General features: G+C 38.9%; 2 protein-coding genes across 42 annotated transcripts in view; one reads left to right on the top strand and one right to left on the bottom strand.

The window, feature by feature from the left end:
* The window catches only part of LOC309488793 (uncharacterized protein), a gene marked incomplete at its 3' end in the record, with an annotated part of 264,286 nt that overhangs the window by 210,503 nt on the left and 35,521 nt on the right, over nt 1-18,262 (bottom strand). The gene's annotated exons all lie outside the window — the stretch shown is intronic.
* Nucleotides 1-18,262, top strand: part of ank2b (ankyrin 2b, neuronal) — a 191,860-nt gene that overhangs the window by 80,888 nt on the left and 92,710 nt on the right. For 40 of the 41 annotated variants that reach the window (XM_082160841.1, XM_082160835.1, XM_082160844.1 and 37 more), the window contains exon 2: nt 13,391-13,492. In XM_082160841.1, coding sequence (XP_082016967.1) covers nt 13,391-13,492 — 102 coding nt within the window. Of the gene's footprint in view, nt 1-1,987; nt 2,334-13,390; nt 13,493-18,262 lie in introns of those variants that run through there. The other variant, XM_082160870.1, reaches the window with a different exon arrangement.

Consider the following 18,262-nt stretch of genomic DNA (forward strand, 5'->3'; position numbering starts at 1 on the left):
CAGGACCTCGGTTTAACATCTCTTCCGAAGGACGGTGCTCTTTGACAGTATAGTGTCCCCATCACTACACTGGGGCGTTAGGACCTACACAGACCACAGGGTGAGCGCCCCCTGCTGGCCTCACTAACACCTCTTCCAGCAGCAACCTGGTTTTCTCAGGAGGTCTCCCATCCAGGTACTAACCAGGCTCAGCCCTGCTTAGCTTCAGTGGGCAACCAGTCTTGGGCTACAGGGTGATATGGCTGCTGGCCAAAGCGGTCTTGTTCCCCCACAACAGGAGTGAGCAGCTCTTTTTTAAGTGACCCCACCCACCCCCCCGCTCCCTCTGCCATATGGTTTACTACAGATTAATGGAGTTTGTTATCTGTCTACCAAAAGATTATGTCCTCTAATTTGGATGTAGCAAGGGGAACATTGAAATAAAATCCTCTCAGTACAGGAACAAGATGTTTGCTTATAGTGGAGAGGCGTAGTGCATGATAAAGGGAGGCTCTGTGTGTATTTTGTGGCTTTGGTGTCATTTTTATCAAAGTTTTATGATGCTTAGTGCAAAACTGCTATACTTAATCAAATTTTGAGATATAAGTCTTCTTAATAGACATTTAAACTGTCAAACAATGAGAAAGTAAAGACAGTAGAGGTTAAAGAGATTCTTAGTAAAGATTATGAAGTTGTATATGTAATAACATTAGCAAAAAAGCCCTGCGATGGACCTCCCGCGACCCTAGAGAGGATGCGCAGAAATAACAAAAAATGCTTTATAAAGTATTCCACACGACTCGTGCTGCATGTAATTCATACAGTAGCTTTATGTAAGGAACAGAAGGAGACTAAAGGTATTGTATTTTGACATCACGATTGTGGTACTAAAATAGCACTAAAGTAGATGAGACCTTTGAATGGGCTCTTTGTTAAAGCCATGCTAAAATATTTAATTGAATGAGAAATATTTTAGCCAAAACAGTTATTGTGTCGTGAAGAGAAGGTCTTTTGTTCGAGTTTATTGAATGACAGCTCATGAGAGAACAAGGGCGTTTGCCTCTGTGTTAAACATCACACACACACACACACACACACACACACACACACACACACACACACACACACACACACACACACACACACACACACGCTACAAGAAACGACAACTCAAAGGACAAGGAAAAGAATGACAAATGAATTGTATTATTGATCATGAAGGTTAAATCAATACATTCATCAATACAAACATAATTGCACTGGGAATTCTTGATAACAATTCTTAACATGACACTAACAAGCAAATATCATTACAGCACAATTGTCAGTGTGATGTTACACAACTTTTTTCCACGAAACCTCTATAAAAAGTCATTAATACTGAGTAGCTTACAGTACATTGCAAAAAAAAAAAAAAAATGCTTTTCTTACTCAGTATTTTTGTCTCGTTTCCAGTCTAAATATCTAACAATTCTTAAATCAAGATGCATTTACTAAAGTAGTAAAATGCCATAAGATATTATGTCTTGTTTTCTAGGGAAAACCTTGTTTTCTTGTTTTAAAACAAGCAAATTGATCTGCCAATGGTGTTAGAAAAAGAATCTTGTTTCCGTTTGAATTACGTGTATTTTTCTCACATCATTGGCAGATATTTTTGCTTGTTTTAAGCAAAAACTCACTTCATTTGGATTTTTTCCCACAGAAAACAAGACATAATATCTAATGGCATTTTACTACTTTAGTAAATGCATCTTGATTTAAGAATTTGTAGATATTTGGACTGGAAACAAGACAAGAAAGGCATTTTTTGCAGTGTAATGTCACCTAATAACCTTGAACGTACTCACTCTCATCTGACGTCACCAATACTCAAATCGCCATGTTTGCTCAATGCTCATTGGATGGAGCCTCTTCTGTTGGCATGATCATTGGTGGCCATTGGCGCACTGGGTTCTGTAATATCCCACCATGTCTCCCTGTTTGGGCCATGCCATCCTCCATGTTCCCACATCCCAATCATTCCTCCACTGACATGCATGCATAGCTGGCCGGACGGGTGTAAAAATAGCCGGGGCTCAAATTATCAGTGAAGGAGAAGCGTTGGCACCAAGGAGTTCACTGCACTGGTTATGGACTGGTTTTCCTGATAACCTTTCAGGATAGTGTGGTGCTTCACTGTTGGGCCCAGAAATGGGAACCCAAAGGATTAGTCTTAATTGATCGTTTCAGGATTTCTTTGTATATCCGCCATGGGCAATGCAGCGATGCGTAAGGCACACAGAGTCGAAGATCCTGCACTAGATGATATTCCTCCAAACTTTCAACCAGGTCAGAGCGAAAGCTTGGACTCGCTGGTAAGATTTCATGTTTTTGGACACGTACTTAGCTCTCTTGCGTCGTTTCAGCGATGGAGCTTTTTGCAAAGTGTTTCTGCTGTATTATGAGCAGACGTGAAGTTTGTTGACTAACATTGATGTACATTATCCATTTCACTCCAAAGCTGAATGTGACATTTCCCTGAAAGATTAGTCTCAGGTTTAAATAATCTACAGATCAATAAATTCTAAGGGAAACTATAAATCTTGGTTCGTTGTGTTTTTTAAGTGCCTATGATATAGTGGATCATGAGATTTTTCACCCCCCCCAAAAAATTAAAATCCTGTCATCATTTAATAACCCTCAAGTTGTTCCAAACATGTATTAATTTCTTTCTTCTGCTGAACACTAAGGAAGATATTTTGAAGAATGTCGGTAACCAGACAGTTTATGGATCCCACTGACTGATTAGTGTGGAAATAAATACTATGGAAGTCAATGGTGTCTCAGATCTATTTGGTGACAAACATTATTGAAAATAACTTCATATATGTTTCACATATCAAAGAAATTCATACATATTTGGAACATCGTGAGGGTTAGAAAATGTCATATGCTTTTTTGCCATTATGTTGGACATTTCTCTCTTCAGGCCTTATTCTTGAAACAAGAGCATAAAAAAATATGCGTAGATTACGCCTCATTTATCAGACATGATCAGAATGAATGTGTGTGTAAATCTTGTGGAAAGCTGTTCTGACGTTCATTTTTGGAATCATAAAAGTGTTCATGTTTTCAAGATATTCGCTGGTTCGGAAAAATAAGACACCTGCTCCCGACCATCTGTAAATGCCTATCAGAAAGTTATTTTTGGCAAACTGATGACTGTATTCTTATATCACTTTGTACCCTAATAATATTTCTCAAGTTCATTTGTACATATTGGTAATCTTTAATGTATTGTGGTTAAACTTATTTGGCCGGGTGTGTTCAGCGGCTCGGGTTTAACTCAAGCTCTGATGTAAACTCCAGGGATTATAGTGGAAGATAAGTGTGGACACGAGATACTGAAATGATGTTAGTGGAGTTACACAGATGGAGGGATGCTGAAAGAGCAAGGCGAGCATGAATTAGGGTGACCAGACGTCCCGAAAAACACCAATTCTCTGTGGTTCAGTTCTGTTTAGTTTAGTTTGGTTAAAGCTGCAGTCCGTAGCTTTTTTGGGTTAAAAATTATCCAAAATAAATGTTTGAGCAAGTACATAACCAGCCAGTGTCCAGAACTCTCTGCTTGCCGTAGCTCGATTCAAAACGGTAAGCTTGTAATAATGTTTTTAATTCCAGTGGTACTGGTGGATTTCCGCGGGAAATTCGAGCATGTCTTTGCATCATTACGTCACATCTGTCCACGTAAAGACACATCTGTCCACATAAAGACACATCTGTCCACATAAAGAAGAGTTTCGGCTAGTAGGCTTTATTGAGTGTGAGGATGCTGGAGATTTATAGCCTTTTCTCACAGCACTTGATATAATTCAAATAAATTTGATGGCGGATCCAGAAAGGTTCAATGACAATCACCAACTGGAGATTCACCCGAACAAACGCGAAAGACTTCGGACTTGGGAGAAAAAGACAGACCTCAACCGGCTCATGCGAAAACAAGGACAAATATCGGAAGGGCATTAAATGTAGTCACACAATGCTGATGTTGTTAACATTAACAATTTGAGAAAAAAGTATAATTTGCATAAGATAAGCAATCGTTAGATTTAATCGGCGAGATTTAATGCAATGCTTTTTACCCCTGAGTTGGTCGGAACAGAAGTGGATGTTACTTGTTCAGATTACATTTTCCGGTGAAGATTCTTATGTTGGTCATACTTCCAAAAAGTAGAATCTGTCATTGCGAATGACAGGATTCACACCGGCGGCGACTGACAGCCGCACATTCTCCTCAAAACATTGTGTTCATCCGCGCTGTGCCGAGCCGACGCACAACCCACGTACTGTTGATAATTCCGCGAACACCTGCAATAGCAGATTTTGAACAGAGATGGCGACAGAGGAGAAAAACCACGGACTGCAGCGTGTTGTAATTTAAAAAAGTATGTCTGTGCATTGATGTCAGTTTTATAAACTATTTCATAAACTACCAATGAAGTCATCCACACTACAGTAATATCAGCGCAGTCGTTGTGCTTAGCAGATTACATGGATTTTTTATTCTTTTTTTGTTGCAAGGTTTTAAAAAAGGCTGTTTCCATGGCAACTATAATCCTGGCATGACCTTTATATGAATGTGAGTGGTATTAAAACTGAAGCTGTCAAGTTACAGTAGATAAGTATGCTAGGTATACAGCTATTGGCTTACTGACGACACACATTTGACAGTCAGCATGTTAAAAGCGAGGGTCAATTCTTAATTTCCATACTGTATGTTTTGTCATGTTATTTAGATATCGCAGAGTATCTTTCATGGAGCCTATTTTGTAGGCTGGCCAATTTTAGTTTGGTGTTTAATTTGTTGGACTATTAATATTTTGTGAATACAGACCTTTTCATTTAAGTCATTCCCAGCAGCATTTTCACATTGAAAATGTCTTTCCTGGACCTCAAATAGTAGAGCGTTGGCGCTTGCAACGCCATGGTCATGGGTTCAATTCCCTGGGAAAGCAAGAACTGATAAGAATGTAAATGTGTACCTTGAAATCCAATGTAAGTCGCTTTGGATAAAAGCGTCTGCCAAATGCATAAACGTAAATGTCACATTGTTCAGATTTCAGTCAGATGAGATACTGGAAAGACTAAACCTCTGTTGCACTTGTTTGGCTGCATGTTGCACAATATTTTACAAAGCAATTAGTGTCAGTTATGGGGATCGAACAGCTATTGCTGAATCTGCTTCACCTCGCTCTTAGTTTATGAGGTATTAATAGGAGAGGAGAGAGTGAGCCAGACAGAGATAGAAAGCAGAAGATGAATTGAGTCGTGCCGTTGATTTAATCTTGTAGGAGAGCGGTCAGAACAGACGCGACACCCACAGAATTCCAGCAGAAAGATGTGCCATTTCAATGCTTTTACTTTACCCAAAGCTAAACGTTTAGGTTAAAATAGATTTTGTTCAGCCACATATGAGGTCCACACTACTTAGATCTTTCTACAAAGGAATTATAGCAGTACTTGGGTTACATACAGAACCAAGACAATCCCATTTATATTTATATGCTGATGCTAATCAATAGCTGATGCTAATGTAATACTATATCACAGTGCCATTCTACAAGCTGAATGCCAATGGATCAGCCCATGCACAGACTGATAGAAGAATATGAACTGACACCTGTTCAAACAGTGGAAACCAGGAGTCAAGTCTACCTCGATATTAAAACAAATCAGACAAAAAGTGTGTGAAGGTAACCCACGCTAGTCATTAGCAAGAGAAACCACTTCTTTCGACCAATGCAACATCATTTGATTTATATCAGCGGCCACTAAAACAAGCAATGGCTGATCAGATTTGACCGAGCTCTATATGGAGGAGGACAGGGTGAAAACGACCGCAAACACCACAACTTGAGCACGAAATAAAATGGAAGAAACCATAGGTAGGTGACGCAACAAAACCTTCACTAGACCGGGAGCAAAATCTATAATGGAAATTTACAATCCTCTTAAAAGATGTCAAGGCCAACAACAAAACCATCTGAAAATCTGAGGCTGACTCGAGTGGTTTAAATGGAGGCCCTGTAAACCTTCTTGGACTATATATGAGTAGATCACAAGTAGGGTTGGGCATCGTTTTGATCTGAACGATTCTGATTCCGATTCCGATTCTTTCTTTCAATTTCGGTTCTTTTCGATTCTCGATTCCGATTCTTTGAGGGCATCAAAGATTTTGATTCTTTGACATCAAAACATGTCACAGGCTCATTTCACAGAGGTTCCACAAATTGTATTTTTAGAATGAAAAATATTTCAATTTTATTTTATTTTGATTATTTTGATTCAATAATGAGTTTTAGTTTTAGTTTTGGGAGCTGCAGCCCATGTGGGAGAAAATTAAGAATGCCTCTGCACCAGACCAAAAAACTGATTTATAATATGTATAAAATAATTTCAGTAACGTTATTGTTCACCACAATTAGCAATTTGGTCAAGCGCTTTGTTACACTACAATCACTTACCTGATTGTGACGAGGTAACGTTACTAACGTTGGTTAGCACTACTAACCCAGGCTTTTTAAGGTGAAATAAAGCCACACTTTTGAGTGGCGCGTACCGTGCTCCATGGCTGCAACAGAACAAGCGGGCGCGGCAAGCACTTCCGGAAATCCGGCGGCCACTATGGAAACCAAAACTTGCGCGTTTGGAACCGATGATCGGAATCGAAAACCAATGGCATCGTTATTTTTTAAACGGTTCCAAGTTGGAACCGGTTCTCGATGCCCAACCCTAATCACAAGTGAGAACATGTGCATGAATTCAGATTCACTCACACAAATACTGGCAACACAACACTTTTCTGAGGGTTTATTATCACTCCGTTGGAATCTGAAAGCCCTTTATAAACTTGTGGATTGTGAAGGCATTGACGCATGGAGTATGAATGAGAAGAATGTTGTTCAAGACACACAGTCAAACACAAGTCAGACAGAAACTGCCTAAAATGCAAACACAGTGGTACTGACAGAACAGAGTCTAAAGGACCGCAAGGGTAAAGGCAAATCTGCTTCTGCCCTCAGTTTCACTACCATTTAATCAGGAACGGCCCTCCAGGCCTGCTGGTCAGCGGATCCCAGTGTTCAGGGGAAGCCGGCTTGTCTCACTTGTCAACTACAGCATTGTTGAAAAGCCTTGACTGAGAAACAGGAGCACTCATGTGTAAGAGCTGTGTGTTTGGTGGTACAAAGCACCATATCCCTTGAGGAGATCACCTACATCTGCAGCACAACGATGGTTTGCAACGATCAATGACTTGTCAATCAAGGCCAAAGTCACACAGCAGGGCTTCGATGGCAATGTAGGAGCTAAAGACGGAGATAAATAAGCAGCAAGCGTCTCTTTAACTGCCTGAAACTGTGGAGAAGACAGAGGCAGCAGGGATAGTAATCCGTGCCAAAAAGGGTTGTTTCCAGGACCTTGAAATCTGGCCGGCTCATGCAAGTCCAGCTTTAACTTGTTCATGACACGTGAAACAACAAGCTAGAGATTTCCTGTCCGCTTGGGGAAGAGTGTCTGGGACGACCACCGGCAGTGACGGGACATAAGGAGATCAACAACGCCGAAGAGTTTTCCGGCTCGGACACAGATGGTCAACGGATACGCTGCACGTCATCCAGCGAGAGCAAGAGAGAAAGGGAAAAATCTGTTGGCTCGCTCTCCCATATCCTCAACGTCAGATCCTCAGGACCCTAGCATGGGCAGATAACCAGTCTTCCCGAAGAAGAGAAATCTGAGGAGTGATGGCACGGGTCCTTTTGAGTCGCTGTGATTCTGATACGCCATCAGTCAATGAACTGGCATGATTCTACACAGGCTTTAGCCAATCGTCACACCTGGAGGGTGTTTCTATAGAGTCAGTTACTGATGTAGCATCAAGTGAACCTATGAGAGGGAACCAGATCCATGGAGAGCAGAACCATGTATCACTGACAAAACTAATTATTAAATGAGTATGTGTGTCTGTGTCATTGTGTGTTTATAGTGTTGCCTCTTAAAGTCCCCTTGTAGTCAACAATCGTGTCCCTTAAAACTCATCTTTGATCACCAAAATGACATATTTAAATGTTTAAAATGCCTTAAAATATCTTGAATGTAACTCGACACCCTTGCCTCATTTAGTATGCGCGGTTCTATGAATATGCAAATGAGCCCCGCATCCACTCACTCACTCAGCTCAGAGATCCACTGGTTGACGATCACACATTGATCTGATTGGTTACAAGGTAGTTTGTGACGTCAGAAACACCAGCGATTTCAAAGCGTGTGTTTGAGACTGTCTTTGGTTCACTGCAGTTTTAAGGAGGAAATACTCAGCAATGCTGTCGACTTATGAATTTACACATGGTTTGTCTTAAAGCAGATTAAAAACACCACATAGACACATAAACAACATTAAACGCTGGATTTTCACCCCAGGGGGACTTTAACCTGCGAACTGTGACATTCCTGTCCTCCCTCGAGCTGTAAGTCAGCATGATTAATAAAGCACTGCAGAAACTGCTGCTGTACACTACTCTATTCTCATGACTTTGTTTTCTGCCCTTGAGAGCTGCAGAGAAACGATCAAATCAATTCTACAAGTCTGTATAAGATTTTATTTATGTAGGCCTTTACACAAGATATTTTTTAAAAGAAGCCTTACAGAAAATAATGACATAAATTCCTGCATTTCATTTAGCATTTAGCAACTCAAAGAAACTACCTAAACACATTTGTCTGTAAACCATAAGCGAGAAAGCCAAAATCCACTGTGATAATGAATGAAAACCTTCATAAGGCATTAGTAGAGGGAAACAACTAAACAAGTGTAAGTGTAGTATAAGTCGTCTATTTGTTAGGTACACTTGTTGTACAAGTAGGTGACATACATTGTAATTACATAAGTAAATTGGTGAAATGACATTGCACTTGTACACATGGATATTTATAAAAACAAAACAACAGTGCTTCATTACATTCTCTTTCTGTAAGTACAGCTGAGTTTTTGTAAATAGAGTTGGATATTTTGATTTGCTCTTTCAGAAGACGCTCATTTTCGTCTTTCTGTGTTTTGAATGAATGTGTTTGTTCTGAAATCGCATGGTTTACAGTGTGTTGTGCTAAAAACAACATTTGTTTCAATCATTTACCAAAAAATTCACATATAAGTAGGTGTGATGTTATGTTAGTACAGAATTCACACATAAACGTATTTATTCTTAGACATACTTCACTAGCAGAAGTCTAAGTCTCACCAAAGACGCTGCACTCATATTACTATGAATGGGAAAAAAGTGCAACGTAAAATAAGCCCCGCCTTCTAAATAAAAGAGCCAATCACCAATTGGTTAAGTCATTGCAATCTAGCTCTTTAACTAGCTTAACCAGTAACTAGTTTACCAGCCTTACCAGACAAATCATGCAGGTTTTCTAGACTGACCAGTTAAGATTTGTTAGTGAACTGCTTGTCTATAGTGGATCGTGGGAATGTGGCTGAAATAGTAAATGATTTTAAAGGAATTCTTTCTCTTGACAGACAAGAAGGTTTGCTGTGTGGTTTCACAGAAGGGTCGATCTGCCGGTCTCCTTGGTTACTGGGCTGGGATGAGAATGTTTCTAGCTTTACTTGTCATGGGATACTGAATTATTCATAAATCCTTCACACAGAGCATGGATTAAAGCAGAGACGCTCTCTGTGAATGAATGTTTGATGCTCTACAAGGCAAATAGTGATCCTTTGACTTGTGTCATTTGTTTGTTGGCTTTTATGATGGTCGGGGTCGGCAAGTCTTCAATCGCATCCTATTTTGACATCTTATCATCTTATCTTATCTTTAGTTTGGCGCACTTATCTCTCTAATGAATAGGACTTTAATCTTTTCATTAATGCATTAAAGTTACAGGATTTAGTGGATGAATCACTGTTATACCTTGCACCTCTATCAGCAATATTCACCTTGTTAAAACCCCTTTAGCTGGTTTAAATGGTTTCAAGCTGGTCCAACATAGTCATGTATGGTCATTAGCTAGTCCAAGTTGGTTTAGGTGTTCGATTAGGTGGACCATCAGTCATTAGTGACCTGGATGAGCTTGATCAAGGAACTCCAGGTTGAGGACAAGTTAAGCTGACTGGCAACCATTGGTTGTGAGGTACTTTCAATAGATTTTAAAGGAATGGTGCCAATTTGGAAATGTTAAAAAACTCAACTCAAACAATAAAATCTTGCATTTACCGTAACCTGAATATCCAAGGATCAGCATTCTCCCCTAAAAGTGTGAGTTGTAGAGACTTGAAACTTTGAGGGATGGTAAAACCCACCCCATCTATAACGTCACCAAGGCTCGCCCCAATCAAACCAAAACTAGTCCTTGGACTTTCTGCCCATCGGAACCAAACCAGTGCAGGAAGATTCTCTGGAGTCTGATTGTCAATAATTATTCGGAATTGTCGAAATATCGATTCACGACCGCACCAAAACATTCAAAGTGTGCGTTGCCACTTTCACTAAAATGGATATCCCTCTTGAATGGAATGATATAATTTCACCAAACTCTGTACACCTATTTATTGGGCAATTGGCCACTTGGTGGCGCTATAAAATAAGAAAAATAAAACAAAAATGGCTATAGCTACGCTGCGCAACAGTCAGTCCGATTGACTTTAAAAACTGGCATGCAGTTTCTTTGTCCAAGGTGGCGCAATAGTCTATGAGGACATTCGCCTATCTCGAAAAACATGGCCGCCGCTGACCAATACAGTTCGAGCGGCTGTCGGACAAGATTAACAGAGGCCGATCGGATCGAGACTCGGTGTGCCTGTTTGACTCACGGCCCTAGAAGGGTTTTTTATGGATTGTATATCATTGTATTTTCTCAAATGCCCGTGACATTCACACCATTTGGTGCATCATCTGGGTATTTGAAGTGCCGTTTTTCTGTTTGGATCTTTCCATAGTATAGCAGAGTATACTACACATGTACACAAATAGGGCTTGCCTACAGTCTTTTCCAGTGTTCTGACAAAAGGCACATTCTCATTTTAGAGACCATTCTATTGGATAAATATTTGTATACACCTCGCAATAAAGTTCATCAATGGCCCTGTTTACAGCTGGTATTAAGATACGTTTTAGTCATTTGGCTTTTTATAACTGTATCATACAGTATATCTGTTTAAATTTATTTTATAACTGTTTTCATTTTCCTTGCTTTTATTTTGTGATTATTCTAATTCATTTCTGTAAAGCACTTTGAATGGCCATAGTGTATGAAATGTGCTATATAAATAAACTTGCCTTGGTCAATCGGGTCACAAGTGGATGCCACTAAACACAGGTGTAAACGGGCTTACACATTATGGGAAGCGCGCTAGACAGACGGGATTTAAACTTCGGCTGAAGATTAAAAACGCACCAATCACAATGTTCTCTCTCCATTCCTGATTTCTAACACACACTCACAGCGTTCAGCTGGTCTTGCGTCTGTCAGAGCAGAAACTAAAGCTGATGCTCTCCGTATGTTTTTCCGTTGTCTCCGGTCATGTTCATATGTATATTGCGCAAATTATTTTGTCCATTTTATCAAAAGATCTGAAAAAAAGATCTCATTTTTAGAAAACCATACATTATTACAAGGAACAATATTCCACACAAGGGAACATCTTGTTGTGTCCATGAAGATGTGAAAAAATAGGCATAAATCTAGCTTACACATTTACCCAAATTATTATACGCCTGTTTAACCGAAGCTAATCTGGGTGTGTTTCTCCATCCCCAATGTCACTTCTCTGTGTTTTACGGCCCTGACGAGAACGTCGGTCTCCTCGGCTGTGAACCGCTCCTGGCGTGCGTCTGGCAAATCCGCCGTTATAATAGCAAACCGCCATGGAACAAGCGCGCCTGCTCTTAAAGGGAATGTGAGATGACGCTCTGATTGGTTTATTTCACGTTATGCCCAAACCACACCTATGAGTAATGAAGCTACTTCAGACCAACACATTTTAGATTTGCGTCGGGAGAAAGAGTCATTTATCCCGCCGGTATAATAGCAACAGCGCCCGAGACCCGCCCACAAAGTTACTTGCGTTTCGCGTTTGATACTTGCGTTTCAGATCGTTAAAATAGGGCCCAATGTCTCCGTCGTCCACTTGTGATCCGATCGACCAAAACGCATCTTAATACCAGCTTGTAAACAGGGCCAATGTCATCAATATTTTTATCTTTATTTCTTAGTAGATAAAAGCATTTAAAATATCTGCAAAATGTTCATTAAATAGTCCAACTTTCAGCAGTGCTCTACATTTTTACATTCTACATTATTAACATACAGATAATAATAATAGCACTTAAATCTAAAATCCACAAAGTTCAGCATTTGATTGATTTCTTGGGATGTTTAAGCATTTGATCAAATGAATCATGTGGTTAAAGATTGTAAACATACACACCCGCCTGAAAAGGCACTGTTACATCAAAGCAAACATCATTTCGTATATATATGAAGAGAAATCTCTCTCAGCACGCACCCAACTCTCCCGAGTGTTATCCCGAGAAACCTCCTCTATCCAGGGACCTTAAACAGGGACCGGCTCAGTGTAAGACAGACAGAAGAGACTCTTCAGACACAAACATGTTACATCACTCTCAGATCTGACAGGAGAGACGAGTCATACAACATTTTGTATAGTATACAGTGACTGTTTCTGTATTAATCACAAAGCATCCTAATTTCCACACTTGTATTAAACTTTTTGTGCATTAGATTCTGCCCCACTTCTTCTTCTTCTTCAAGTATTTTTTCCATTCCATAGGGATTAAAAAAAAAAGTCATTATAAGCAATGAACCAGACAAACCCAGCTATGAGGAGAATCACAGCGTTACAAACTTTGATTTGAAGCAAGAAAGTATTTGAAAATCAGGTAGTAAACAGAGCAATAATCAGTATTCGTTCTGAACACAGTGATATTAATTTTGAAGTATTATGATTTAGGAAATATTCATTCTAATCTCACATACTATTTAGTATGAATAGTGTGCATATTCTGACTCAGCCAAAAATGCATGTACTTCTGTAACCATTTTTGCTTATGAACACACACACACACACACACACACACACACACACACACACACACACACACACACACACACACACACACACACTGTTCTTCACTCATCATCAGCGCTTTAAAGGATTTCTGCTGAGGTATTAATGGCGCACTGCAGTTTTACAGAGCTTGCAAAGTGTTTTTTTCATCAACCTGGTCTCAGCGTTGTGCCTTTCAGGCCTTGTTCATCTGTGTATATGGAACAGTCTCAGTGAACTCTAGTCATGTAGAGATAAACTGAACGATGTCCACCTGTACTGATGATGATGTTCTTCTTTCTCCAGTCGGACAGCAACACCAGTTTCCTTCGGGCCGCGAGAGCTGGGAATATTGACAAGGTCGTGGAGTTCCTGAAGACTGGAGTCGACATCAGCACTTGTAATCAGGTGCGTGTAAAAGCTGTCAGAATCACACAGAAATGGGAACTGGTTTCCTACGGGAATTTCTAACACAGTTAGTAAAGGTCTAGTGTGGGAAAAGCATCGTCAAAAGTGATGTTCGGAGGGGATACTTGTTTTTAAAGAACCTACAAGTTCAATCAAACCATCAAAATATAAGAAAATATTTGAAATATGAGGGAAGAACAAAACACTAAACTTGGTGTTTATCTGATAAAGTTATTTGGCACAAAAGGCAAACTACAGCTACAGGCTTTATTTGTCTATATCCAGTTATTAATATTTCATTGGTTCTCTCTTGTTTTTGCATCATCATAATTTCTGTGTATGACAGCCTGGACAAAACTTACGTCGCACAATTTGGCATGTTTCATTATCACACATAAATAAATCGACTCCAAGTACAACGACACAATATGATTACTAAATTCTCATTTTAATAATTTTAATAAAGGGTGAAGATGTCCGTTTTCCCAGGCCGGACGTGACATCTGGACACTGCGATATGAGTATATTTCACTGGCTGTAACTCCTGTAGTTCCTGGGACTTTGTTTTTCATGTTGCAGTCATATTGTAATATGATCAATCATATTAAAGATATTATTTGTTATGTACAGCCATGAACACTAGCAGGGGCGTTCAAGACAATCCAGCAACAGTAACTACAATCTAAAAGAATATTTCTCAAAGTTGCTTCTACATTTGATTTTACGTTTAATTTAATGTAATTATTTCTGGTAATTATTTGAGACCCCCCCCCCCCCCCCCCCCCCCCACACACACTTTGTAATAGAGATTGTGTACTAGAAGTATTTACTTTGGCAAACCAGTATTTCCAGACAAAATGCTTCCACTGCAGTCGACTGGCGTTTAAATTAAGAGGATTTTGTGTAGATTATTAGATTAAAAAGACATTTTTAACCTTTTACAGATAGACCTCTAAGTAGAACAAACACGCAATAGTGTCAGAAAAACTGGCAACCATTCTCACAAACATTTTTTAAAGCAAAAATGTGTAATATATAGGATTGGGTATCGTTTCATTTTTAGCGATTCCGATTCCGATTCCGATTCTGCTCCTGCTCATCGAATCCGGTTCTTATCGATTCTTGTTTCCGATTCCAATATTTTTTGGAGGGAGAAAAAAGGGCAAATACTTGAAGAATAAATATTTCTACCTTTTATTCTTGCCAATTTTAAGCAATAACCAATAAAATGGCTAAAGTGAAAGCCATTTCACTCTTCATATAAAGGTGTTGATTACATTATTACTCCAGTAGGTGGCAAACGTTTTTTTCATTGAATTATTTATTCAAGAAGATTCGAGAGATTCGTTCAAAAACGGTGAATCATTCATTAATTAAACAAGTATCTATGAGACACTGAATTAATTAGTAATTCGTTTTTAAAAAATAGACTATTAGAACGTGTTATTCTGAGTAGTTGTCTGATGTATGTAATCGTGATCTCCATTTTAAACAAAACAAAAATGATTTTAAGCCACATAGATTCCTGAATTAAGGTCTAAAAATGCATGGAAAAGCACGGCCGCTCCGCATTCTCCTTCTTTCCACAAGTGCTTGCGCTCCCGAGGCGTCTGTCGTTGCTATGCAACCATTACTGCGCTCTCCATGATGACGACGAGGAAGTATCAGCAAAGGATTAATTGATTTCTAGCCCTTGCATTAGCTTTACTAGGCTACTAGATATATTTATGGAGATGAGAAATAAAAACCCTCCCTGTCCAGCTATGATCAGCTGTTCAGCCGAGCTTTCGATGTTACAGAAAGGTTGGTTGTTTTTTGTCACATGACCTGCGCTCCGCTTGTGGCATTCTGAAAAGTTGAGATGTTTTCATCTCGCCGAGGCATAGACGCGCCTGCAAAAACGAGCGCCACACACCGCATGTCGCGCCCACGCCGCTTCTATCATGAACGTGCTTGCCGTGCGCCTACATTTGAACTGTCCCAAAGTCAGGAATCGATAAGAGGAATCTTAACGCGTGCGTCTTATCGAATACCCGGTTTTTGGAAATTTGTTACCGGTTCTAAAATGGAACCGGTTCTCGATACCCAACCCTAGTAATATATTGCGCGAGTGCTTTGTTTGCGCAAAAAAACCCACACATTTTGTACCACTTTATTTACAAAATATTAATATCCAACGCTCGTTCACGAGTCACATGGATTACTTTAATGATGTCTTTACTACCTTTCTGGGCCTTGAAAGTGGTAGTTGCGTAGCTTGTCAATGGAGGGACAGAAATATCTCAGATTTCCTCAAAAAGATCTTCATTTATGTTTCCGAAGATGAACGAAAGTCTTACGGGTTTGGAACGACATGAGATTACAATCTACCAATGATCATGCAACAACTTATGCTATTTTATCTTCCATGTTTGTTGACTGTACACTCTTTCATGCCTCTGGTTTCTCGGTGCTTCGTCACACACTCGTGTGTTTGCTGCTATTTCAGGAGCTCAGTTATCAAGTGCCTTCCTCGTGCAAAGCTAGTTAACAGCTCTGCTATGGCAACAGTGTGTGTGTAGTGCGTATACAACACACACATGGACCATTCGCTCTGTGGAATCAGATGTCCTTTGGTTTTTCTCCTTTGGCTAGCATGTTGTTTAGGTTAGCATAGTGGATGGTGTTGTTAGGTTGACCTTGACCCCACCAGTCAAAGCAGTCAATCAGGAGTGTGTTTCCCGTACAGCGACGTAACTCGCGGCTTTACTACCGTGGTAAACTCAGCAATGGTGTGAAAACGGATAAATCTTCAGGCATATTCCTCCTACTCTTGAGATGAGCACATTTCATGACTGTGATGTACAGTACAGGCCAAAAGTTTGGACACATTACTATTTTTAATGTTTTTGAAAGAAGTTTCTTCTGCTCATCAAGCCTGCATTTATTTGATCTAAAATACAGCTTTTTTTTTAATATATATTGTGATATATTATTACAACTTAAAATAATTGGTTTTCAATTTATTATACTTTAAATTATCATTTATTTCTGTGATGCAAAGCTGAATTTTCAGGATCATTACTCCAGTCTATCACATGATCCTTTAGAAATCATTCTATTATGATGATTCATTATCAAAGTTGGAAACAGTTCTGCTGCCTAATATTTTTTCATAACTTGTGATACTTTTTTAGGATACTTTGATGAATAAAAAGAAAAAAAAAAAAAGAAAAAAAATCTTCTGTAACAGCAATATCCACTACTGGTCAGTCATTTTTTTTTCTTTCTTTTTTTGAAACAAATCAATACTTTTATTCAGCAAGGATGTGTTACATTGATAAAAAGTGATAGTAAAGAAGATTTATATTATTAGAAAATATTTTTTTATTTTGAATAAATGCAGTTCTTTTTAACCTTTTATTCATCAAATATATTAGTTTCCAACACTCATAATGAATCAGAATATTAGAATGATTTCTAAAGGATCATGTGATAGACTGGAGTAATGATCCTGAAAATTCAGCTTTGCATCACAGAAATAAATGATAATTTAAAGTATAATAAATTGAAAACCAATTATTTTAAATTGTAATAATATATCACAATATTACTTTTTTTCTGTATTTTTGATCAAATAAATGCAGGCTTGATGAGCAGAAGAAACTTCTTTCAAAAACATTAAAAATAGTAATGTTTCCAAACTTTTGGCCTGTACTGTATATGAGTGTGATATATTTGAGTGTGATATGACTGTGTTATATGACTGTGATGTATATGAATGTGATTTACAGTACTGTGCAAAAGTCTTAGGCATGTTAATATATTTCTCATTTTTCTCAGTTATTTTGCTTTATTTCCAGATTCGATCATAGACTCGTTCTTACGCACTAGAGCTCGTTCACACATGCGCACTCTTCAACAACTACACTTTAAATCTCTTGACAAACTAAAAGACAGAAATGATATTTGTATGTAGGCCTATACTAAATAAAAGGCACGGGTTGCACTGAATGTCAGCTTGCTTATTTTGCTCAAGATCAGGATTTATTGAGTCCACATGTTATAAAAACAAGAAACTCTTCTTCTAACCACAGGTCGAGATCCGTCGTTACACACACACACACACACACACACACACACACACACACACACACACACACAACTCTGCGATGCTGTTCGTGAATGTTCGCTGGAACGATGGTTTCGGGAAACACAGACTCGTTGAACTGCTGATAACGACAGAACTTGTGACCATAGTTGGCTAATGATGCTTTCGGGAAACACACTTCTGATCGACTACTGTATGTAGACCAGCTCTAACCAGTAGCAGGTTTACCTGTTTATTCAGCAGGGACTCTTCAAATAAAAGAATGGTATATAAGTAGAGATTCCAGTCTTATATAAGCTTTTGTTCTGCAGTTTTGAAGACTGAAGAGGCCAGAAAATATTACGTAGTTAAGCCTGTGTTTTCAGGGTCTGAGATATTGAGATATCTGTGAGCGTTCCCAAACAGAGCTTTTAAGACAAGAATTAGCACGTGAAAAGCCTTTCATAAAGGGCAACAACAGCCAGATATTAATATCTCAGTGAAAGCTGTTCTGTCATTGAGCTGACAGTCTCTCTGAACAGTCTTGAGTGAACTCATCATTGATTATCAGTTTAATTCAGTACAAATTGTAATGGAGTTTTTCCAAAATGTGCTTCAGTTTCTATTCATAAACAGAATTTTATTTCATAACTGTTCACCTCCATGTTCCCTAGATGCTAACATCTTTGTTTTAAATGGAA

This window comes from Leuciscus leuciscus, assembly GCF_965113295.1.
Source record: "Leuciscus leuciscus genome assembly, chromosome: 2".
Lineage (NCBI taxonomy): Eukaryota > Metazoa > Chordata > Actinopteri > Cypriniformes > Leuciscidae > Leuciscus > Leuciscus leuciscus.